Source organism: Stomoxys calcitrans, chromosome 2 (genome assembly GCF_963082655.1).
Source record: "Stomoxys calcitrans chromosome 2, idStoCalc2.1, whole genome shotgun sequence".
Lineage (NCBI taxonomy): Eukaryota > Metazoa > Arthropoda > Insecta > Diptera > Muscidae > Stomoxys > Stomoxys calcitrans.
The window spans coordinates 29,282,448-29,307,342 of record NC_081553.1 but is presented as its reverse complement, the minus strand read 5'-3'; the positions used below and the strand labels follow the sequence as shown (position 1 = coordinate 29,307,342).

Below are 24,895 nucleotides of genomic sequence, written 5' to 3'. Positions count from 1 at the left end.
TTAGCGTGTTTTCGATAGACAGACGGACTGACATGGCTAGATCGACACAAAATGTCATGACGATCAAGAATATATTGGGTTGCCCAAAAAGTAGTTGCGAATTTTTCATATAGTCGGCGTTGACAAATTTTTTCACAGCTTGTGACTCTGTAATTGCATTCTTTCTTCTGTCAGTTGTCAGCTGTTACTTTTAGCTTGCTTTAGAAAAAAAGTGTAAAAAAGTATATTTGATTAAAGTTCATTCTAAATGTTATTAAAAATGCATTTACATTCTTTTAAAAAATCCGCAATTACTTTTTGGGCAACACAATATATACTTTATGGGGTCTGAGACGAATATTTCGAGGAGTTACAAACAAAATGACGAAATTTGTATATCCCCATCCTATGGTGGAGGGTATACAAATTCTAGTGTAGTTTCAATCATCTAATAAGAGGAAACATCGCATTTCTAACACCGCCATATTGGTTGTTCTACAATATTATTAATAAGGAAACTGAAAAGGCTAACAATGAAGAGCCTTCTTAACAATTATTATTTTAAGATTAAAGATTATATAAAAGAAAAACTGAACATTTTCCCATCAACATTCCATTAGAGAACAGCAGGCATACTTCACTCATATCTATGAGTGAAGTCCGATACAAAATTTAAGCTCAATGATAGGGGACCCGGTTTCTATTGCCGAGTCTGAACGGCTTGTCGCAGAGCAACACCACTTTGTAGGAAAGTTAACACGGCTCCTTGCCTAAGGTAAATACCTCACAAGTCTCACCAGCACTATATCGGAATAACCATCGAAATTTAAACACAGGCATTTATCATCAAAGACGGACATGCTAACCTCTGAGCTACGGTGGTCCCAATTTATGTTTTTACAAACTTCAGAAATTTATTTCAACTAGGAATATGACAGCGAATACGGATCTACTGTGCAGGATAGCCAACAATTACTATGTGTCATTCGAATTTAAAATTTGCAATTGCATAAATTTACAATTAAATCAAAGAAAGCCTACTTCAACTTTTTACTGAAATATTATGACACTATAGTTGAATTACTTTTAAGAAATTTGCATATTAATGGGTATGGAAAATTTTGCATATACCGCTACATATATACAATATTTTGCATAAAAATCCAATTTCAATTGCAAGGCCAGTTTAGTAGTTTAAACTCGAACGAGACGAGAAGTTGTCTTGGAATACACAGTAGAAAATTAAAGGCTCGAATAGTAGGTGTGTCAATGAGTGATAAAATATAAATATTAACGCTGGTATTCACAAAATTTAATGTAGATTTGATAGAATTGTCAAATAAATCTATTCTGAGGCTCCATTAAGTTTTGTGAATAAGGCTGTAAGACCATAGATTCAAATAACAAACAAACAAAAATTAATAAAAAAAAAACATTTGTAAAGATACTCTTATCTACAATTTAAAATTTTTGTTAAATGTGATTTTTACGAAAATTGTGATCATTTTTATAAAAGTTGAACAAAACACTGACTGACTGTCTCGTTATAATTGTGGTAGTCTTAGAAATCACATGTGATCCTCTTAAATTATTGGGTTGCCCAAAAAGTAATTGCGGATTGTTTTAAAAGAAAGTAAACTTAGAATGAACTTTAATCAAATTTAATTTTTTACACTTTTTTTCTAAAGCAAGCTAAAAGTAACAGCTGATAACTGACAGAAGAAAGAATGCAATTACAGAGTCACAAGCTGTGAAAAAATTTGTCAACGCCGACTATATGAAAAATCCGCAATTACTTTTTGGGCAACCCAATAGTTGTTTAAAAATGTAGATGAATATATTTTCATTGAGGAAGTAGCTCAGCACGCACCGCTGGATCTTCTCTTACATCACGCGAAAACCAATGGTGATTTTTATTGTTCAAAAAAGTGTAAGATTGCACCTAAAAAATGTACCTTAAAAATAAATGCTATTTGTGAGACAATCAAATTGGGGTCAAATTTCGTTTTAGAATTTGGGTTGTTTTTCTTAATACTTCCGTTTACTATATTCCACAAAGTATCCGCAGGTGCTTTTCGTTTGGACTGTCCAATATGCACCTTTTTAAATTTTTTTCATAATAATCTATCAAACATCATCTGTCTAAATTAATTTTTTGAGGCTAGGGCATACATTAGCTTTATAAGAACCTGGTTTAATTGATAGAGGGTAATGTAATCTCTTTGGTCTACGCTTTTCGCATACGAATTCATTCACAAAAAAGTGTACAAATAATTAAAGATTGCTTCCTTAATGGACGAATTTCGGTAATAATTTAAACATTTAAAGACGCTCTCATTTGTAAGGAATTTCTGTGCCCTTAACGAAAAGTAAATGGAAATTTGTTCAGGAACATTCCATTAAGGAACAGCGGGGATACTTCTCTCATAAGGTACCTAACGGCTTGTCGCAGAGCGACACCACTAATATGAGAACTTTACACGGCGGACTACCTAAGGTAATTAGTTCAGAAGTGTCGGCAGCAGGGGATAAGCACCACTGTAAATTTGTTCTGAAGTTCTTGCCGAGATTCGAACCCTAGCGTTCAGCGTCAAAGACGGACATGTTTACCTCTGAGCTACAGTGGCCCTAAGGAACAACTTTGTATTTGTTGCAAAGTCAGTTTCTTAATCTTTAACTATATTCTTAACTTCGTTAAAATATTGTTGTCTTTAGAAATAACTTGAAAAGTTAAGAATATATGAAACTAGTTATAAGAAAAAATGCTTTAATATGAAGTAGAAAATACTTCACCAAAGAATTGTTTCCTGGAAAATTGTGCGTCTTTAATTTAAGTTTGGCAACTTTGCACCGAATCTTAAGTAAATTAGAACAAATTTTTTTCTGTGTAATTGCAATGTTTTCCGGAGTTATTATCAAGAAAGTAAATACCAAACTTGCTTCACAAATGTGGAGGTTAAAGTCAACGACTTATTATCTCTAGGATTATGCTTAGTAAAAAGTTTTTTTTTTATTGTCTTTCTCTTAATAAAATGATTTATTCTTTTATTCAACATATATGCGTTTCTTCTTTTTGCTTTCAGAAATATGCATTCCCATGTTGAGCAGGTCTCAAATCAACAGGAGTTTGATAGTGTAACAGGAATTTTAAATGAAGAAGACCTAGAGGTGACCGAAACAGCGTTGGAAAAAGATATTCGAGTATTGAAGAGTGCCAAAGAACGTAAATTGGAGCCAGCGTGGCTAAATATTATTATCATATCCTATGTTGCTTTAGGATCATTGTATGGGGTTTACCTGCTCTTGACAAATTCGGTGAAATTAAAAACCTTTGTATTTGGTAAGTGGGTAAATTTTATAACAAATAACAAGTAAAAAGGCGTTAAGTTCGGCCGGGCTGAACTTTGGACACCCACCACCTTGGGTATATATGTAAACCACCTTTCATCATAATCCGGTGAAAATGGAAAATTGATATTGAGTGGTCTTATAAGTACAAGTCAAAGTTCAATTTTGCAGAACAAAATATTGGTCTTTTTGGTAGCCATATCCAAATGTGGCTTCAGGTTTTCACGCTGATCAAGAATATATATACTTTATAGGGTCGGAAATGGAAATTTCGTTGGGTTGCAAACGGAATGACAAAATGAATATGCCCCCATCCTTCGGTGGTGGGTATAAAAAGTTTGTTTATTTAAGAGCCAGATTCTCATTCTCCGGTTACAATTTTTCGTATCGTTGTTCTTCTTGTTAACGGAAGTTGTTTTTCACGTACTTTTCTAGTAAAAATTAGCCTGTAAAAATTTGCAGAAGAGTAAGAACAGCCCTTACTCTCTTTTGCTATTTGTTTGAATTGAACAGCTGGTTTTCATTAAACAGCTGATCAATGCTGCAAATTTCTGCTGCGAAAAACGTCCAGTAGAAATTTGCAAGCTCTCAATTACCAAATACTCACAATTTTGCTCGCTCTCACGCACTCTCCCGTTCTTTGCTGCTGGCAAATAGAGTACGCGAACGACTTCCAGTAACAATTTGTGCAAATTTGTACATATTTTTGAGTACACTAACACACTTTATACGATTATTACTTATTCTATCTATAAACTTTAACCGGTAGATGGGTGTCGGTAAGTGACTTATCGACCCGACAAATTTAAACCATTATAATACAATATCAGTTGTTTTCGTTTACCGATTGCTGTGTAATATGAGGTGTTTTCGCGTACTTTTTCAGTGAGCTTTTGAGCTAAGTACGGTCCAAATCGCTCTATAACCTGATTAGCTCCCATATAAACCGATCACACAATTTGACTTCTTGAGCCCCTTGAAGCCCCAATTTTTGTCTGATTTGGCTAAAAATTTGCAGATAGCGTTCTCTTATGACTTCCAACTACTGCGCTAAGTACGGCCCAAATCGGTATATAATCTGATTTCTTGAAGCCGCAATTTTTGTCTGATTTGGCAAAAATTTATATATACACCCATATAACACCCATATAAACTGATCTCCCGATTTGATTTCTTGAGCCCCTGGAAGCTGCAATTTTTGTCCGATTTTGCTACAATTTAGTACATAGTGTTCTGTTAAGACTTTCAATAACCGTGCCAAGTACGGTCCAAATCGGTCTATAACTTGGTATAGCTCCCATATAAACTGTTCTCCCGATTTGTCTTCTCGAGACCTTGGAAGCCACAATTTTTGTCCGATTATGCTACAATTTTGTACATAGTGTTCTGTTACCAGTTTCAATAACTGTGCCATGTACGGTCCAAATCGCTCTATAACCTGGTATAGCTCCCATATAAACCGATATCCCGATTTGACTTTTGAGCCCCTGGAAGCCGCAGTTTTTTTCCGATTTTGCTAAAATTTTACAGATAGTGTCATAAGATAGACTTCCAACTACTGTGCTAAGTACGGTCTAAATCGGTTTATAATCTGATATAGCTCCTATATACATCCATCTCCCTATATGACTTTTTGAACCCTTACAAGCCGTAATTTTTGTCTGATGTGACTGAAATTTGAATGCGGTGTTCTATTGCGACTTCCAATTACTGTGCTAAGAATGGTTCAAATCGGTCTATAATAGATATAGCTCCCATATAAACCGATCTCCGGATTTGACTTCTTGAGCCCCTAGAAGACACAATATTTGTCCAATTTAGCTACAGTTTTGTACATAGTGTTCTGTTATGATTTCCAATAACTGTGCCAAGTACGGTCCAAATCGGCCTATAATCTGATATAGCTCCCACATAAACCGATCTCCCGAGTTGACTACTTGAACCCTTACAAGCCGCAATATTTGTCCGAAGTGGCTGAAATTTTTCATGTATTGCTCTATTACGACTTCCAACAACTGTGCCAAGTACGGTCCAAATCGGTCTATAATCTGATATTGCTCCCATATAAACCGGTCTCCCGATTTGACTTCTTGAGGCCCTGAAAGCCGCAATGTTTGTCCAATTTAGCTACAATTTTGTATATAGTGTTCTGTTATGACTTTCAACAACTGTTCCAAGTACGGTCCAAATCGGTCTATAACCTGATATAGCTCCCGATCTCCCGATTTGACTCCTTGGGCCCTTACAAGCCGCAATTTTTGTCCGATTTGGATGAAACATTTGCATGCGGTGTTCTGTTACGACTTCGAACAACTGTGCCAAGTACGGTCCAAATCAGTCTAAAACATCACAAGTATCCCTGTTCGGTTCCTTAAAGCTTTAATTTTTGCTGGTTTAACAGAAGTTTGGCATGTCGAATAAAATTATGCCCTTGTCTGTTGTCTTGGCATAGGCGGAGCGATGAAGACCACGCCCACTAGGGCACTGGAGACTAATCTAGATATCCGACCCATTGACATACAGATTAAGTGTTAGGCAGCCACTGCGGCTATGAGACTTCAGGCGATGGGAGAATAGATTGAGGATGGGAGCATCTCATACCATCGCGGTATAATCGAGGCGACGATAGGAAACCTGGAATGAAGGGAATAGGTTTCCGATCGGATACTTGAGATGAACCTTGAAGTCGATTGGATTGACGGAACCCTAGTATTGCCATCTCGAAGATCGTGTTAGACGGATGGATCAAGCTAGAGGACAGCGAGGGCCTGGGGTTTACATTGAGAACCCAGGGACTGAGATCTGTTTTAGAGTGCCTGACCATAATACGGTCCTGCGGTGGTGTGGTGCTTACGCGAGGACGTCGAGTGTGAACATCTTTGGGCAACGAATGCACATGCAAGTTTGTGGAACAGCGAAACGGTCGGTAGGACCGCGAAAATCCTATGGGAGGATCAAGACGAGGCTATTACTGAAAGGAAGCAAGAAGGAGCTCAATATAGCTATTGGTATCATAACGGGACACATAGGGGACTACGAGCTCACTTATGTAAAATCGGTGCGGCAAGTGATAGCATGTGTAGGGCATGCGGGGAAAATGATGAAACGTTGGAACATTTCCTTTGTCATTGCCCGGCTTTCGCGTCTAACAGATACCGGAGACACAATACCAGACATGAACCAACTTAGGGGAGTGGTATTGAAAACAATTAAGGATTTTGTAAGCAGCACGGAATTCCTAACATAAAATTTTGTTTTTAGGGGTTACTTTATAGTTTTTAGAGTGCACAACATGCCGATTACTGGCTTAGGTGTATGTCCATAGTGGCATGGGACGGATTAATATCTGCACCCTCTTTTCAACCTAACCTAACCTAATCGATCCTCAAAAAATTTGCCACGAAAGCGTATTTATACTATCCTCTCCGCTACGGTGGCCTCCGATTTTAACGATATGAACGAATTTTGGTTGAAATTCTACATTACAAATTTTACCCAATGTGGTGTAGGGTATCAAAAGGTCGGCTTTATCCGACTTGAGTCCGTCCTAACATGTTAAAATTTAGAAGTCATACTGTCGATTTCTATTTATTTACCTATCAAATGATTAGTTAATTTAAATATTTTGAATATTTTTTTCTATTTTCAGCTACTATACTATCGTACTCCTCCGGTTTGGCAATTACGGCTGGTGCACATCGTCTTTGGACACATCGTTCCTATAAAGCCAAATGGCCTGTTAAGATTTTCTTACTTATCCTCAATACGGTTGCTTACCAAAACTCCGTCTATGTGTGGGCTCGTGATCATAGGGTGCATCACAAGTATAGCGAGACCGATGCCGATCCTCACAATGCTATGCGTGGTTTCTTCTTTTCGCATGTTGGTTGGCTGTTGTGCAAGAAACATCCTGATGTGAAGGCTAAGGGTAAAGGTATAGATATGTCGGATTTGAAAAGTGATCCTTTGGTGATGTTCCAACACAGGTAAGGAATATGTGAAGATAAATAAAATTTATTCCTCACCACAATCTCAGTGAATTTAGCCATTTTCGCCTGTCTATCGAAAACACGCTTTTTTTGAAGAAATTAAACTATCTGCTCCAAATTTTCACAAATCCCTTATATGTAAAATTCAATTTGTGTTTGGTTGGTTGTCGGTTTGTTTGTTTGTTCCGTATATACTCAAAAACGGCTGAACCGATTACCTTGAAATGTTCACAGATTGTGTAGGTTGGTGTGGAAGGAAACATAGGCTATATAATTTTTTGATATCGGGAGGAGGGCGGACCCTCCCCTTAACACCAAAAGTACCATCCAAAAGAAAAGTGGACTAACCGGGACAATATGGGATTCAAATGAAAGGTATTCAAGAGTAGATTTCGAATTTCATAATAAAAGCTGGGTCCAAGTACGTGGGGGCCACCCCAGCGCCAAAACCCCTTTAAATAGGTTTATTTGACGATCACGACAATATGGGACTCAAATGAAAGGTATTCCGGAGTAGATTACGAATATAGTCAGGAAGTAGGAATAGGCTTTTTAATTTATTGATAACGGACCCCAAAAATACCACCCAAAATCAAAAGTGGACCGATAAGGACAATATGGGTAGGAAATGAAAAGAATGCGGGAGTAGATAACGAATCTAGCATACAAATTCATGTCGATGTATAGGGGGTCGCTCCACCCCACAAAAACGCCCAAAATGGGCACATTAGCCAATCACGGTTTGATTGTTCCGTATAGAGTGAAAAACGGCGGAATCGATTTTCTCAAAATGTTCGCATATTGTGTAGGTTGGTCTGGAAGGAAACATAGGATATATTGTACAATTTTTCGATATCAGAAGGGGACAGGCCCTCCCCCTTATGCCAAAAATGTAACCGAAAATCAAAAGTGGACCGATCGGGACAATATAGGTATCAAATGAAAGGTATTAGAGAGTAGAATACGAATATTGTATTAAAATTTGAGTTTAAGTACCCATCGGGTGCCCCAACCAGGAAACTCCCCCAAACAGACATATTGACGTTCATTTCAATATGGGGCTCAAATGAAAGGTATTCGGGAGTAGATCGAAGTATAGGGGGTCACGCCACCCCTCAAAAACGCCATTAGACCCATTATGACTATATGATACTTGGCTGAACCGATTTTTTTAAAATTTTCATAGATTGTGTACGTTTGTCTGGAAGACAAAAACGCCACGTATATCTAAAAGTGGTCCGATGGGCACAATAAGGGTGTGAAATGAAAGGTATTGGAGACCAGAAAATGAATATGGTATTAAAATTTGGGTCCAAGTACCGAGCGGGCAAGCCATCGGCTGTGGCAAAATGGTGCTCAAATTAAAGGAATTTGGAAGTGCAGCACGAATTTGATATCTATATTTGAGTCGAAATGTCTGAGGTGCCATTCCTCCCCTAATGAGAACATTACCCTAAGGAAGAACATTTCCAATAGGAACCGAGAAGGGGCAAACTTCTCACACATCAATGAGTGTTTTTCGATTGAAGTTTAAACTCAATAATAAGGGACCTTTTTTTATAGCCGAGTCCCGCGGTGCGACACCTCTTTGGGGAAAATTTTTTGAATGACCATGCATGGCATTGTACCTCGCAAATGTCGCAAACATTGAGAAGGGATAAACACCGCTTTGTTTGATGTTCTCGCCAAGATTCGAACGCGTTCACCGTCAAAGGCTACAATGTCACGAATTCGATATCCGCATTCAGGGCGAAGTGTCCACACCCTAAAAAGATACTAAAATGTTAAAGAAGGCGCAGCGGAGCGGGCCCGGTTCAGCTAGTATTTTATGTACACAGGTCGCTTGGTGTTGATAATGAGCAATGCAGGACTTGCCTTAATATGGACACCATTTCACTTCTTGAGCGTTTGGAAGCTGCGTTTCTTATTCAAATTAATTGAAATTTGTCAATTGAGTTCTTTTATAAAGGGTGATTTTTTTGAGGTTAGGATTTTCATGCATTAGTATTTGACAGATCACGTGGGATTTCAGACATGGTGTCAAAGAGAAAGATGCTCAGTATGCTTTGACATTTCATCATGAATAGACTTACTAACGAGCAACGCTTGCAAATCATTGAATTTTATTACCAAAATCAGTGTTCGGTTCGAAATGTGTTCATTCACCGTAACGTTGCGTCCAACAGCATCTTTGAAAAAATACGGTCCAATGATTCCACCAGCGTACAAACCACACCAAACAGTGCATTTTTCGGGATGCATGGGCAGTTCTTGAACGGCTTCTGGTTGCTCTTCACTCCAAATGCGGCAATTTTGCTTATTTACGTAGCCATTCAACCAGAAATGAGCCTCATCGCTGAACAAAATTTGTCAAAATTTGAACACATTTCGAACCGAACACTGATTTTGGTAATAAAATTCAATGATTTGCAAGCGTTGCTCGTTAGTAAGTCTATTCATGATGAAATGTCAAAGCATACTGAGCATCTTTCTCTTTGACACCATGTCTGAAATCCCACGTGATCTGTCAAATACTAATGCATGAAAATCCTAACCTCAAAAAAATCACCCTTTAGCTTTTTTAAATAACAAAGAAAAAACCTATTTGACATAAATTTAAAACAATCTTGACAATTTTCCACCGTTTTTCTTAATTTTAATAGAACCACAGAGAATTTAAATTTCGTTACTTACAATTTAATTTTCCTTCAGACACTATTTCATTTTAATGCCATTGCTGAGCTTTGTTATTCCAACTCTAATACCAATGTACTTATGGGGTGAAACCTTCAGTAATTCCTGGCATGTAAGTGCGCTGCTTCGTTGGTTCTATTCGGTCAACTGGGTATGGTGTATAAACAGCGTTTGCCATTTGTACGGCAACAAACCATACGATAAGTAAGGCCTCCTTACAATAACATGAAATTTAAGCATTCTTAAGCATACCTTCTTTCTTTCAGACGCTTGAATCCCGGAGAAAATAACCAAATATCCTGGCTTACATTAGGAGAATGTTTCCATAACTACCACCATGTCTTTCCTTGGGATTATAAGACTGCAGAGTTGGGTGGATCCATGAGTAATTTGGGTGCCTTATTCATTGAGACCTGTGCTAAATTCGGATTGACTTATGATTTGAAAACCGTTCCCCAGGACATTATTAAGCAACGCATTATGCGAACCGGTGATGGAAGTCATCCCATTTGGGGTTGGGGCGATAAAGATCAACGGCCAGAAGAAATTGCGAATGCAGTTATTCTTGAAAAACGTCATTGATCTCTCTGATGGGCTTTAAAATATAATGATATCTACACAGAGCAAATGAAAAACTCGGTCCAACTGAGATATTTATTAAATCTATAAAATGAAGGGGTGACTCACCAAATATCGTCATTAAAATAAAATCAAATGTGTATTCCTTAGACATCAGCTTAGTTTTTTTTTGGGAAAATCATTTATTTTAATATTTCTCTCGAACTCTCCAAAGGAAATAAGGTACATGGAGCTTCTCTAATTTCTTTTCTGCGGGAGAGGATGATGACACGTGGCGCCAGACTGATTATGTACCAGGACACTCCTTCCTTGTTTATGCAATACATACTAGGATTGATCCAAATTAGAATCAGGGAATCTTAAAGACTTCTGGACGGGTGCATCGTCTATCAGGTGGATGTGAGAGCGGCTGGCCGATCAGATTGTCATGATAAACCCGAACGTCGCTTATCCTGGGGCTGAGAAAGCATGTCGTTGAGCGCAGATAGAGACTAACTTTTGCAGGATATGCGATGACTAAGAAGAGCCCGAGACGATCGAGCACCTTTTGCCCCACAGCCCCGCTATTGCAAAGTGAAGACACAGGATGGGTGAACACCTCTTTCCAAGCCCGTATTCCCAACAGGCTCTTAACCTTCTTGTCAATTTGGAGTTCTGTAAAGGCCTGAATTGGCTCACTGGATCATATTCTCAACGGTGAGTTTTTTCTTCTTGTCTTATACATTAGATTCATTATATCGTTCCGTGGTGCATGCTTATCTTTTTTTTCTCCTCCTTCTTCTATTCTACATTTTTCTAGGGTGAACACAATGGACCACATTTGGACGGGTGAAGCGTGAGTTTAGTTGTCGCGTGCCCTTCAGACTAACCTAGCCTAATAGTTACCTTTCTTGCCTTTTCCAAAATGTTGGACTTGAATTACAATTCAAGTCTCCTGCAGAAAAGAACATCACCTAGACCACTTTCGGTAAGCCACTTCGCTGTCGTACGTAAGGCTTCCTTAAGTATATCTTTAAGAGAGAAACATCCCTTAAACGCAATAACCACGTCAGGAAGGAGGAGTTTTGAGGGGTAGGCAGCCTCCTATCACTTGAATCTGAGATGTAATACCATATTCGTAGCCTACTCACGAATACCTTTTATTTGAGTCCCATATTATCATGTTCGCCTAATATGCCCACTTGAGACGGTTTTGGTTTTGGGGCGGCTCCCCTTTGGTAATCACACCCAATTTCTAAAATTCAATAATCAAACTCGTATCTACTCTCAAATACCTTTCATTGGAGTCCAATATTGTCCCCATCGGTCCACTTTGGATTTTGGCCCCTATTTACTTGGATTAAATTTTTGAATCATATTCGTATTCTACTCCCGAGTCCTTTATTGTCACTTTTTATTTTGGGTGGTACTATTGGGGCGACGCCCATGGTAGATATTACGGACGGACGGACATGGCTAGATCGACTTAAAATGACATGATCATCAAGAATATATATATACTTTATGGGGTCTCAGACGCATATTTCCACCATCCAATGGTGGAGGGTATAAAAAGGCGTTAAGTTCAGCCGGGCCAAACTTTGGATACCCTCCACCTCGGATATATATGTAAACCACCTTTCGTCATAATCCTGTAATAAATGCTTAAATTATGCTCCCTTAACAGGTTTATCGAAATATGGTCCGATTTGGACCACATTTGACACGGATATTGACTACTCTAATAAGTATAAGTCATTGTTCAATTTTGTAGAACAAAATATTGTTTTTTTTTCGTAGCCATATCCAAATATAGACCGATCTGAACCATACACGACACGGATGTCGAAAAGCCTAACATAAGTCACTGTATCAAATTTCAGCGAAATCGGATTCTAAATGTGCCATTTATGGGGCCAAGACTTTAAATCGAGAGATCGGTCTATATTGCCAAATTTGGACCGATGTGGGCCAAATTGAAGAAGGAAGCCAAAGGAACTAACACAACTCATTGTCCCAAATCAAATTTAGGCGAAATCGGACAATAAATGTGCCTTTTATGGGGCCAAGACCTTAAATCGAGAGATAGGTCTATATGGCAGCTATATCCGAATCTGGACCGATTTGGCAGAAAGTTGGCAAAGGGCTTGACATAACTCACTGTCCCAAATTTCGGCAAAATCGGACTATAAATGCGACTTTTATGGGCCCAAGACCTTAAACCGGGAGATCGGTCTATATGGCAGCTATATCCAAATTTAGACCGATGTGGGCCAAATTGAAGAAAACTGTGGAAAAGGCTAACGCAACTCACGGTCCCAAATTTCGGGGAAATCGGGCCCAAAACCTTGAATCGAGAGATCAGTCTATATGGCAGCTATATCCAAATCTGTACCGATCTTAACCAAATTAAAAAATAATGTTGAAGGGCCTAACACAACTCCCTGTCCCAAATTTCGGCAAAATCGGACAATAAATGCGCCATTTATGAGCCCAAAACCTTGAATCGAGAGATCGGTCTATATGGCAGTTATATCCGAATCTGGACCGATTTGGGCCAAATTGAAGAAGAATGTTTGCTGACCTCACAGAACTCGTATACAGAATAATTAGCATATAAAGCCTTAATGCACATTTGTATGGATAAAAATGCAATTTCGGTAAAAACTCCAGTCTAGTGGTTTCACGAATACAAAAGAACTCACTGACCCAAAACCTAAAATCGAGAAATCGGTTTATATGGTCTATATCCAAATCTGAGCCGATCTGGGCCATATTGAAGAAAGATATCGCAAATTTCAGCAAAATCGGATTATAAATGTGGCTTTTATGGGCCTTAGACCACATTCGGACAGACGGACGGACATGGCTACATCGTCTTAGATTTTTACGCTGATCAGGAATATACATACTTTATAGGGTCGAAAATGGATATTTCGATGTGTTGCAAACGGAATGAAAAAATGAATACACCCATCCTTCGGTGGTGGGTATAAACATCAGGAGTTCGATTTATGTAGAAGAAATGCCAATGGACAGATCAAATGAAAGAAATCATTGTATAAAATGTTAAACTAATCGGATGAAGATTGCGCCCTCTATAATCGCAGTTCATCTTAAAAGATAGATTTCGTGGCTCATCGCTTATTTTGGTTTTGATTGATATTTTGGAAAAATATCAATCGATATTCAGTCAAAAAATTGAATATCGATAGTGCCATCGATATTTTACCAGCTCTAATTCAGTAGCCACTTTGAACGATAACCGAAATCGTTAAAATCAGCTATTTTCCTGTTGTCAGGATTGCCATCATATAAACAAATAACATACAAATAAGCGGCCATTTACAAAAATACCTCCATTGTGAATGGTAAAATGAAATTAAAACCTATTATTTATACAATTTCATGCATAGATTGTATTTGAATGTTATGCCCACATACGTTTTACAAATTTTAGTTATAAATTTCACAAATATTTTTGACAGGTTGGCAAATTGCATTACCACTACAGGGCAAACAGACTTGCACTGGAAACTTTTATTGCCCTTCAGGGCATATCTAACCAGAACTAAAATAGAATACAGCAATTAATTGGCTAAAAGTAAGCAATTTTTGCAACACGTAGTGGTGCGAGATGTCAAGACGAATCTCCAACAGAAGTAAAATTTGTATGCCATGACAGCCTTCCTGAATATGGAGAGCAACGAGGATATGTGTAAGGTCGATAACTACCGTTCTGTATTGAAAGGCATCCAGCCCAAACATCTCCTAATGGACGATTAGTACACTCAGCGAAATTTGCTATTAAAAAAGGCAAAAATGTTTGCTAAAACAACAGTTTTTGTCTGCTGAAGCAGACATCACTGCTGCTTCAGCAAACATAAGGCTGATATATGGGCAAACATTTCTTATTGCTTTTCAACTTAAAAATTCTGCTGTTTAGAGTGCACAAGTCTACCGAAAAAATTTTTATGCCATTTTTTATGGTTGCCTGTTACTTTAGGCATTTTGAGTTTTTCTTTTAAAAGAGAAGATGAATTTAATTTGTGGAATATTACTGTAAAGAATCTACCTGATCCATCCATTGGTATACATTTCGAGATGTGGCTGAGCTCGCTCACATTTTTTGTTATGGCTCCACTAATGTGTATATGACGTCGAAGAAGAAGAAACTGTAGAACATCAGCTGTGTGTGTCCCGCATTGGCAGTCAGAAGGAGTTCCACATTAAGTTCTCATTTAGTTGGGAATTAGCGGATGGGAACATTTGCAAGTTGTTGAGCTTTTTAAAGCGATCTGGACGGTTCAAATGTAGGAACTATTAGAAACATCGCTTATTGTCGACATTTAACTAAAAAAGAAATAAAAAATGGGACAAACTTTGCTAGCGCACTGTATCCCATATAAACCGATCTTCCTTATTTGTCTTTTTGAGCCATTGGAAGCCGCAATTTTTGTTTGATTTGTCTGAAATTTGGCATGTAGTGTTCTGTTACGACTTCCAACAACTGTGCAAAGTACGGACCATAACCTGATATTGCTCCCATATACACCGATCTTCCGATTTGACCCCTTCAGCCCTTAAAGTGTAGTGGTCTGTTAAAACTTCCAATAACTTTGCGAAATACGTTTTGAATCGGTCTTTAACCTGATATAGCTCCCATATAAACCGATCTCTCGATTTGACTTCCTGAGCCATTACAAGCCGCAATTTTTGTCCGATTTGACTGAAATTTTGCTTGTAGTGTTCTGTTATACATTTCAACAACTGCACCAAGTACGGTCCAAATCAGTCTATAACCTGATATATGTAGCTCCCATTTTAACCGGTCTTTCGATCCTATTCTTGTTCTGTTCCAAGAAGCTTTAATTTTTGCTGGATTGACAGAAGTTTGGTATGAAGAATAAAAATATGTCCTTCAACTAAATTTGTTTTGCATACATTTTTAGCAGAATCCATGGTGATGGGTTCCCAATATTCGACCGTCATGAGCGACCCCAGAACTAATTGGCAAATGGAAAAATAATAGGTCGGGCTGAAAATGGCTCAGAACAAATCCTGGGTGGATTCTGCAGCTCCTAGACTTCAATCCCATTGCAATCCCTTATACATCGAGAAGCCAGACAATGTCTAGTGAAGAAACCCTAGAACTACTCGTTGATAAACATTTCTCGGGAAACTCTCCAATGAACAAGGTGGCGCCAGAAGGCGTTGACGATGTAAACTTTTAAAACGCTGATCCTCGTGTTTTCTACTATACTTTGAACTTATCTTCCATAAATAACCTTTTCTTTCTTGTATTTATATTTTTGTGTTCCAGTGTAACTTTGCCATTCAAATTTGCATTTTTGCAACTATGTATAAATTTACATTTAACCTTGACTCGATTAGGCACACTTAATCGTTTCATAGATCGTATACAGAATAATTAGCATTTAAAGCCTTAATGCACATTTGTATGGATAAAAATGCAATTTCGGTAAAAACGCCAGTCTAGTGGTTTCACGAATACAAAAGAGGCAGGTGGATCTTGAAATACTCAGGACAAGGTACGTGTGTAATACTGAAAAAGTATCAAAAAGAATCCTTAACTAAACTAAATCTTGAGTACAAAATCCCAAACTAAACAAAATTCTGAATAGTGTGAGAATATATAAATAAATGAATAGAAGCTACTCTACTTTCAGTAACTCTTGTAATGAAAGTGGAAAATGTTGTTGAAAGTTAAGGAAGTTGACTGGGGGAAAAGGACAACCTAACTTTAAGGTACAATTTAGGTAAAGAAAGATAAAATTCTTGCAAACAGGAAAAATCGAAATATTTTCAAAATCCTTCTATAACTTTGAAGTGAATCAAAAAACTCTCAAATTTTTTATGAGAAAATTGTGGTCACTGCTGGGTCGAGGAATGAACCCATCGACGGTGATATTTTATTATACAATAAGTGCCTAACTATGGATTGCTTGCCAAAACACTACTTATAGGCTGATCATTTTAAAAGCATATTGTCACGATTTCGACAATCGGTTTTAAATTATATTTATTTCCATAAAATATTAAAACCGCGTTTACACTGTTCATTATATCTGGATTTAAAACTCTCGCCAGCTGATTTTATAAAGAGAAAACAGATGATCGAGCCATTAAATCCCGATTTAAAGAGCAGTGTAAACGGGGTTTAAGCAAACAAACTGAAAACATAAACATCGGTATTTACAAAACTTAATGTATTGGGTTGCCCAAAAAGTAATTGCGGATTTTTCATATAGTCGGCGTCGACAAATTTTTTCACAGCTTGTGACTCTGTAATTGCATTCTTTCTTCTGTCAGTTATCAGCTGTTACTTTTAGCTTGCTTTAGAAAAAAAGTGTAAAAAAAGTATATTTGATTGAAGGTCATTCTAAAATTTATTAAAAATGCATTTACTTTCTTTTAAAAATTCCGCAATTACTTTTTGGGCAACCCATACATTTGAAGTAGGCTTATTTGACAGATTTCCTTAATAGGACTGGCGAATAAATTTTAAGGCTTCATTAAGTTTTGTGAATAATTCATTTAAATCGACAAAAAATCCAGTTTTGATGAATAGAATGCATTGTCAAAATATCATGCAACTATTACTCAATATGACAAACCACATGCTAAGAACCATGTGAATTAATTGTGGGTCGCATAATTTATCCTATGTCATAAAGATAAGGGAGAAAGTGGCACAGGGCACGCCACAGGGGTAATTTTATCAACACTCCTAAATAACCTATTACGGTGTAATACTTCTGGGATAGGGATCCGAATCAGCTATGCAAAAAGTGATTAGGAGATGGCAAGCAATTAGGCTAGACCTAGGGGTCTGAATGTTAACAAAGAGAAGACTGAATCCTCTTGTTCTCTAGGTAGAGACGAAGTGGACAAATTTGACGCAAGACGTTTCCCCAACAGAACTATTTCAATATCCGGCAAGGTCAAATACTTAGACATATTCACACAAACCCAGGTGCGTGAGGATGCAGATCCAATGGCCTTTTTACGTTCCTGGGTATTACACCCTCTCACTTTTTATACCCTCCACCATAAGATGGGGGTATACTAATTTCGTCATTCTGTTTGTAACTACTCGAAATATTCGTCTGAGACCCCATAAAGTATATATATTCTTGATCGTCGTGAAATTTTATGTCGATCTAGCCATGTCCGTCCGTCTGTCCGTCCGTCCGTCCGTCCGTCCGTCCGTCCGTCCGTCTGTCTGTCGAAAGCACGCTAACTTCCGAAGGAGTAAAGCTAGCCGCTTGAAATTTTGCACAAATACTTCTTATTAGTGTAGGTCGGTTGGTATTGTAAATGGGCCATATCGGTCCATGTTTTGATATAGCTGCCATATAAACCGATCTTGGGTCTTGACTTCTTGAACCTCTAGAGTGCGCAATTCTTATCCGATTGGCACGAAATTTTGCACGACGTGTTTTGTTATGACATTCAACAACTGTGCCAAGTATGGTTCAAATCGGTTCATAATCTGATATAGCTGCCATATAAACCGATCTTGGGTCTTGATTTCTTGAGCCTCTAGAGTGCGCAATTCTTATCCGATTTGAATGAATTTTGGCACGACGTGTTTTGTTATGATGTTCAACAACTGTGCCAAGTATGGTTCAAATCGGTTCATAATCTGATATAGCTGCCATATAAACCGATCTTGGGTCTTGACTTCTTGAGCCTCTAGAGTGCCCAATTCTTATCCGATTTGAATGAATTTTTGCACGACGTGTTTTGTTATGATATCCAACAACTGTGCTAAATATGGTTCAAATCGGTCCATAATCTGATATAGCTGCCATATAAACCGATCTTGGGTCTTGAATTCTTGAGCCTCTAGAGTGCGCAATTCTTATCCGATTGGAATGAAATTTTGCACGACGTGTTTTGTTATGATATTCAACAACTGTGCCAAGTATGGTCCTAATCGGTCCATAACCTGATATAGCTGCCATATAAACCGATCTTGGGTCTTGATTTCTTGAGCCTCTAGAGTGCGCAATTCTTATCCGATTTGAATGAATTTTGGCACGACGTGTTTTGTTATGATGTTCAACCACTGTGCCAAGTATGGTTCAAATCGGTTCATAATCTGATATAGCTGCCATATAAACCGATCTTGGTCTTGACTTCTTGAGCCTCTAGAGTGCCCAATTCTTATCCGATTTGAATGAATTTTGGCACGACGTGTTTTGTTATGATATCCAACAACTGTGCTAAATATGGTTCAAATCGGTCCATAATCTGATATAGCTGCCATATAAACCGATCTTGGGTCTTGAATTCTTGAGCCTCTAGAGTGCGCAATTCTTATCCGATTGGAATGAAATTTTGCACGACGTGTTTTGTTATGATATTCAACAACTGTGCCAAGTATGGTCCTAATCGGTCCATAACCTGATATAGCTGCCATATAAACCGATCTTGGGTCTTGACTTCTTAAGCCTCTAGCCGATTACAATGAAATTTTGCACGACGTGTTTTGTTATGATATTAAACAACTGTGCTAAGTATGGTTCAAATCGGTCCATAACCTGATATAGCTGCCATATAAACCGATCTTGGGTCTTGACTTCTTAAGCCTCTAAAGTGCGCAATTCTTATCAGTTTGGATTGAAATTTTGCACGACATGTTTTTTTTATGATATCCAACAAGTGTGCCAAAAATGGTTCAAATCGGCTCATAAACTGATATAGCTGTCATATAAACAGATCTGGGGACTTGACTTCTTGAGCTTCTAGAGGACGCAATTCCTACCTGATTTGGCTGAAATTTTGCATGACGTTTTTTATTTTTTCTTTCAACCACTGTGTCAAATAAGGTTCAAATCGGTTCATAACCTGATATAGCTGCCATATAAACCAATCTGGGATCTTGACTTCTTGACCCCTAGAGGTCGCAATTATTATCCGATATGCCTGAAATTTTGTACGACGGATCCTCTCATGACCATCAACAATCGTGTTTATTATGGTCTGACTCGGTCTATAGCCCGATACAGATCCCATATAAATCGTTCTCTCTATTTTACTTCGTGAGCCCCAATGGGCGCAATTCTTATACGAATTGGCTGACATTTTACACAGGTCTCCAACATATAATTTAATTGTGGTCCGAACCGGACCATATCTTGTGATTTTTTCTTTCAACCACTGTGTCAAATAAGGTTCAAATCGGTTCATAACCTGATATAGCTGCCATATAAACCAATCTGGGATCTTGACTTCTTGACCCCTAGAGGTCGCAATTATTATCCGATATGCCTGAAATTTTGTACGACGGATCCTCTCATGACCATCAACAATCGTGTTTATTATGGTCTGACTCGGTCTATAGCCCGATACAGATCCCATATAAATCGTTCTCTCTATTTTACTTCGTGAGCCCCAATGGGCGCAATTCTTATACGAATTGGCTGACATTTTACACAGGTCTCCAACATATAATTTAATTGTGGTCCGAACCGGACCATATCTTGATATCGTTTTAATAGCAGAGCAACTCTTTTCTTATATCATTTTTTGCCTAAGAAGAGATGCCGGGAAAAGAACTCGACAAATGCGATCCATGGTGGAGGGTATATAAAATTCGGCCCGGCCGAACTTAGCACGCTTTTACTTGTTTTTTTATACCCTCCACCATAAGATGGGGGGTATACTAATTTCGTCATTCTGTTTGTAACTACTCGAAATATTCGTCTGAGACCCCATAAAGTATATATATTCTTGATCGTCGCGAAATTTTATGTCGATCTAGCCATGTCCGTCTGTCCGTCCGTCCGTCCGTCCGTCCGTCCGTCTGTCTGTCGAAAGCACGCTAACTTCCGAAGAAGTAAAGCTAGCCGCTTGAAATTTTGAACAAATACTTCTTATTAGTGTAGGTCGGTTGGTATTGTAAATGGGCCATATCGGTCCATGTTTTGATATAGCTGCCATATAAACCGATCTTGGGTCTTGACTTCTTGAGCCTCTAGCGTGCGCAATTCTTATCCGATCAGAATGAAATTTTGCACGACGAGTTTTGTTATGATATGCAACAACTGTGCCATCTATGGTTCAAATCATTCCATAACCTGATATAGCTGCCATATAAACCGATCTTGGGTCTTGACTTCTTGAGCCTCTAGAGTGCGCAATTCTTATGCGATTTGAAAAAATTTTTGCACGACGTGTTTTGTTGTGACATCCAACCACTGTGCCAAGTATGGTTCAAATCGGTCCATAACCTGATATAGCTGCCATATAAACCGATCTTGGGTCTTGACTTCTTGAGCCTCTAGAGTGCGCAATTCTTATCCGATTTGAAAGAATTTTTGCACGACGTGTTTTGTTATGACATCCAACAACTGTGCCAAGTATGGTTTAAATCGGTCCATAACCTGATATAGCTCCCATATAAACCGATCTTGGGTCTTGACTTCTTGAGCCTCTAGAGGGCACAATTCTTATCCGATTTGAATGAATTTTTGCACGAAGTATTTCGTTATGATATCCAACAACTGTGCCAAGTATGGTCCATAACCTGATATAGCTGTCATATAATAAACAACATATATAAACAGATCTGGGGATTTGACTTCTTGAGCTTCTAGAAGGCGCAATTCCTATCCGATTTGGCTAAAATTTTGCATGACGTATTTTATTTTTACTTTCAACAACTGCGTCAAATAAGGTTCAAATCGGTTCATAACCTGATATAGCTGCCATATAAACCGATCTGGGATCTTGACTTCTTGACCCCTAGAGGTCGCAATTATTATCCGATATGCCTGAAATTTTGTACGACGGATCCTCTCATGACCATCAACAAACGTGTTTATTATGGTCTGAATCGGTCTATAGCCCGATACAGATCCCATATAAATCGTTCTCTCTATTTTACTTCGTGAGCCCCAATGGGCGCAATTCTTATACGAATTGGCGGAAATTTTACACAGGTCTCCAACATATAATTAAATTGTAGCCCGAACCGGACCATATCTTGATATCGTTTTAATAGCAGAGCAACTATTTTCTTATATCCTTTTTTGCCTAAGAAGAGATGCCGGGAAAAGAACTCGACAAATGCGATCCATGGTGGAGGGTATATAAGATTCGGCCCGGCCGAACTTAGCACGCTTTTACTTGTTATTTCTCACAAAGGTCTTGGGGTATATGCCCGTAACGTTGTAGTGTTACAAAGACGGCAACAGCTGAACTCACAGGATACAGAATTTACTTCCTATAGATCTAATTCAGGATTGATACACACATTATAGATTTCGGATTTTATATATAGAAATCCAAATACGGAAAGGTAGGCTTCCTGGCTTAATGGTTTTGACGCTCTTTCGGATTCTATAACGAGAGTTTTGGAGGATTTCCGGACAGTGAAATCATTGTCGCTGGGGATTTAATGTCCATAACTCCTCTTGGCTTTTCCGCTATCTACACTACGTACATCAGACCGAAGATGGAATATAACTCTCATATATGGGCCGGAGCACCAAAATCATTCTTGAATTTGTTTGACCGTATGCAGAGGCGGGCGTTGATGTTGATTGGAGATGGTAGGATATCCAACTCTATTGTTTCCCTTGAGCATTGAAATGTGGGTTGTGTGGCGCTGTTCTATCGATTCTTCCACGGTGCGTGTTTTTCGGAAATCCGTCTTCTGATTCCTCACTTGCGGTTGTTTGTCTGAAATACAAGATTTTCTAGAAGCTCGCACCGGTTTGTAATCGATTGGCCAGCTGATCGGATTGAATTCTTTTTTCGCAAGTACGGTTCGTATGTGGAATCAACTTCCGGCGTATGTTTTTCCCGCTACTTACGATATCCAGAAATGCAAAGCAAGTGTCGATAAACACTACTCCCTCTTTCCGCCTCCTATCCTTAAATATCCTCTCCAACGCAATGCTCTGCATATATAGGGGACATCCCCTGCGTGTTGGTTGATTGAAAAAAAAAAACAAAAAATCCGAAAATAATTCACTTGCTCAACAGGAGCGTGATTCGACTAATAATTACTTACTCAGTACTATCTCAGTAGTTTGGTAGACTTCGATGGAGATGCAACGTAAGTATAATACAACAGGCTTATAGAGCATATTGTCTTGGAATAGACTGGTCAATGAGGACCACACCAACTAGGCGACTGGAGACTACTCCAGCCATCAGACCCATAGAAATACAGATTAAATGTGAGGCAATCACAGCGGCTATGGGATTGCTCCCAGCGGCACAGTCTTGGATTGACAGGAACTTAGGTATTGCCATCTGGAAGTTCAAGCAACACGGATAAAAAAAACTTCTCCCCAAAGAAGTGTCGCACTGCTGTACGTCGTTCCGACTCGGCTATAAAAAGGAGGCCCCTTATCATTGAATCGGATACCACTCATTAATATGTGAGAAGTTTGCCCTGTTCCTAAATGTAATTAATATGGGGAAATTTGCAACTGAGTGACTTTTAGTGACTTTTAGAAACCCTAACCAAAGTGAAGAAATGTTCAAATTGGATTAAAAAAGTTCAGTTTTCGAAAATGGGCTACATCGGACTATAGCCCCGATATACACCGATCTGCCGATTTTAGGTCTCTGGTCCATTAAAGCAACCTTTATCAGCCGATTTCGCAGAAATTTGGGACAATAAGTTTTGTTAAGCCTCTCGACAACTTTGTTCAATACGGCCCAGATAGGTCTAGATTTAGATATAGCTGTCATATAAAAAGATCTCTCGATGTAGGGGCTTGGGCCCTTAAAAGGCGCATTTATTGTACGATTTGGTATAGTAAGTTATGTTGATCTCTCGATATCCCTGTTCAATACCGCCCACATCGGTCCAGATTTGGATGTAGTTGCCATATATAACGATTTTCTGATTAAAGTTTTTAGGCCCATAAAATGTGAATTTATTAACCAATTTCGCTGAAATTCAGCACAATTAGTTCTGTAAGGCTCTTCGACATTCGTACCGAGTATGGTCAAGTTCGAGCTATATTTGGATATAGCTGCCATATATACCGATCTCCCGATTAAAGTTCTTGGGACAATAAAAGCACGTTTATTGCTCGATTTCACTGAAATTTAACACAGTAGTCCGTGTTTGGATCTTCGACATTGAAGTTTAATATGGTTCAGATCTGTCTATGTTTTTTTACATAGCTGTTACATACACATACCGATCTCCAGATTTAAGCTCTTAGGACCATAAAAGGTGCATTTTCTGTGTAAGACCCTGTTTACGTCGAAACACGTTTTTTTCTTTTCAAAAAAATAAATCCCAGGTGATTTTAAGCTGACACCGCGAACCCTACACTTTTTAAAGAAATTCCCAATTACTTTCGCTTTCTAACATCAAATTCAACTTCATGCTATCAATGAGGATAGCATATATTTTTGACGAAAGATTTGACAATCATTTTGGCGTGAACTCCTTCTTGTTCATTTCCAATCATTCAACTGGTAAGATCGCCTATTCGTCTATCTAATAAAATTCAAAATTGTTACACCCATCCTAACTCTGTGTTGTGTTCTTAATTTTCTATCCCTTTACTTCTTCGGGGTTTTGCAAATATAAACCCAATTTGAGGAACAAAGCAAACAAATTCTCCATAGTTTGTGTCTTTGTTCTTCGCTCATTGGTGTTTATTTCTAACTTCAGAGATTACGCTCCCATTCCACATATTCAGACCCTTACATAGCCCTTCTGAATATGGTGGCGATCGGACTATGACTTAAGACATAGCTGCTCATAAATGATGCATTTTTCAACGTATTATGACGACATGTGCTTAATATATATCCGAGGTGATCGGTATCCAAAGTTCGGCCCGGACGAAATTAATACCGTTTTACTTGTTAGTATTTAAAGCGCATAACAAGCTGATTAACAAGTAAAAGCGTGCTAAGTTCGGCCTGGCCGAATCTTTTATACCCTCCACCATGGATCGCATTTGTCGAGTTCTTTTCCGGGCAACTCTTCTTTGGCAAAAAAGGATATAAGAAAAGATTTGCTCTGCTATTAGAGCGACATCAAGATATGGTCCGGTTTGGACCACAATTAAATTATATGTTGGAGACCTGTGTTAAATTTCAGCCAATTCGAATAAGAATTGCGCTTTTTGGGGGCTCAAGAAGTAAAATAGAGAGATCGATTTATATGGGAGCTGTATCGGGCTATAGACCGATTCAGACCATAATAAACACGTGTGTTGATGGTCATTAGAGGATCCGTCGTACATAATTTCAGGCAAATCGGATAATAATTGCGACCTCTAGAGGCTCAAGAAGTCAAGATCCCAGATCGGTTT

At 38.4% G+C, this 24,895-nt stretch overlaps 2 protein-coding genes across 4 annotated transcripts in view; one reads left to right on the top strand and one right to left on the bottom strand.

The window, feature by feature from the left end:
• LOC106082590 (serine protease snake) overlaps positions 1-24,895 on the bottom strand; it is a 163,930-nt gene that overhangs the window by 99,310 nt on the left and 39,725 nt on the right. The window lies entirely within an intron of this gene.
• LOC106082596 (acyl-CoA Delta12-desaturase) lies at positions 1,136-10,740 on the top strand. Of its 3 annotated transcripts, none has more exons than XM_059363184.1 (5): positions 1,136-1,240; positions 3,063-3,319; positions 6,977-7,313; positions 10,029-10,214; positions 10,277-10,740. In XM_059363184.1, the coding sequence occupies exons 2-5, from the start codon at positions 3,067-3,069 to the stop codon at positions 10,590-10,592; spliced, it is 1,092 nt and encodes a 363-aa protein (XP_059219167.1). In that variant the 5' UTR covers positions 1,136-1,240; positions 3,063-3,066; the 3' UTR covers positions 10,593-10,740. The 3 variants fall into 3 exon arrangements, with proteins under 3 accessions (XP_059219167.1, XP_059219168.1, XP_059219169.1); XM_059363185.1 differs by having other exon boundaries at positions 1,171-1,236; XM_059363186.1 differs by lacking the exon at positions 1,136-1,240 and adding an exon at positions 1,339-1,361.

Bases quoted from the DNA above. Each gene is read 5' to 3' on its own strand.
- LOC106082596 (XM_059363184.1), top strand. From the start codon at position 3,067: ATGCATTCCCATGTTGAGCAGGTCTCAAATCAACAGGAGTTTGATAGT. The intron at 7,314-10,028 runs GTAAGGAATATG...ATTTTCCTTCAG, and splicing joins TTGGTGATGTTCCAACACAG to ACACTATTTCATTTTAATGC. The intron at 10,215-10,276 runs GTAAGGCCTCCT...TCTTTCTTTCAG, and splicing joins GGCAACAAACCATACGATAA to ACGCTTGAATCCCGGAGAAA.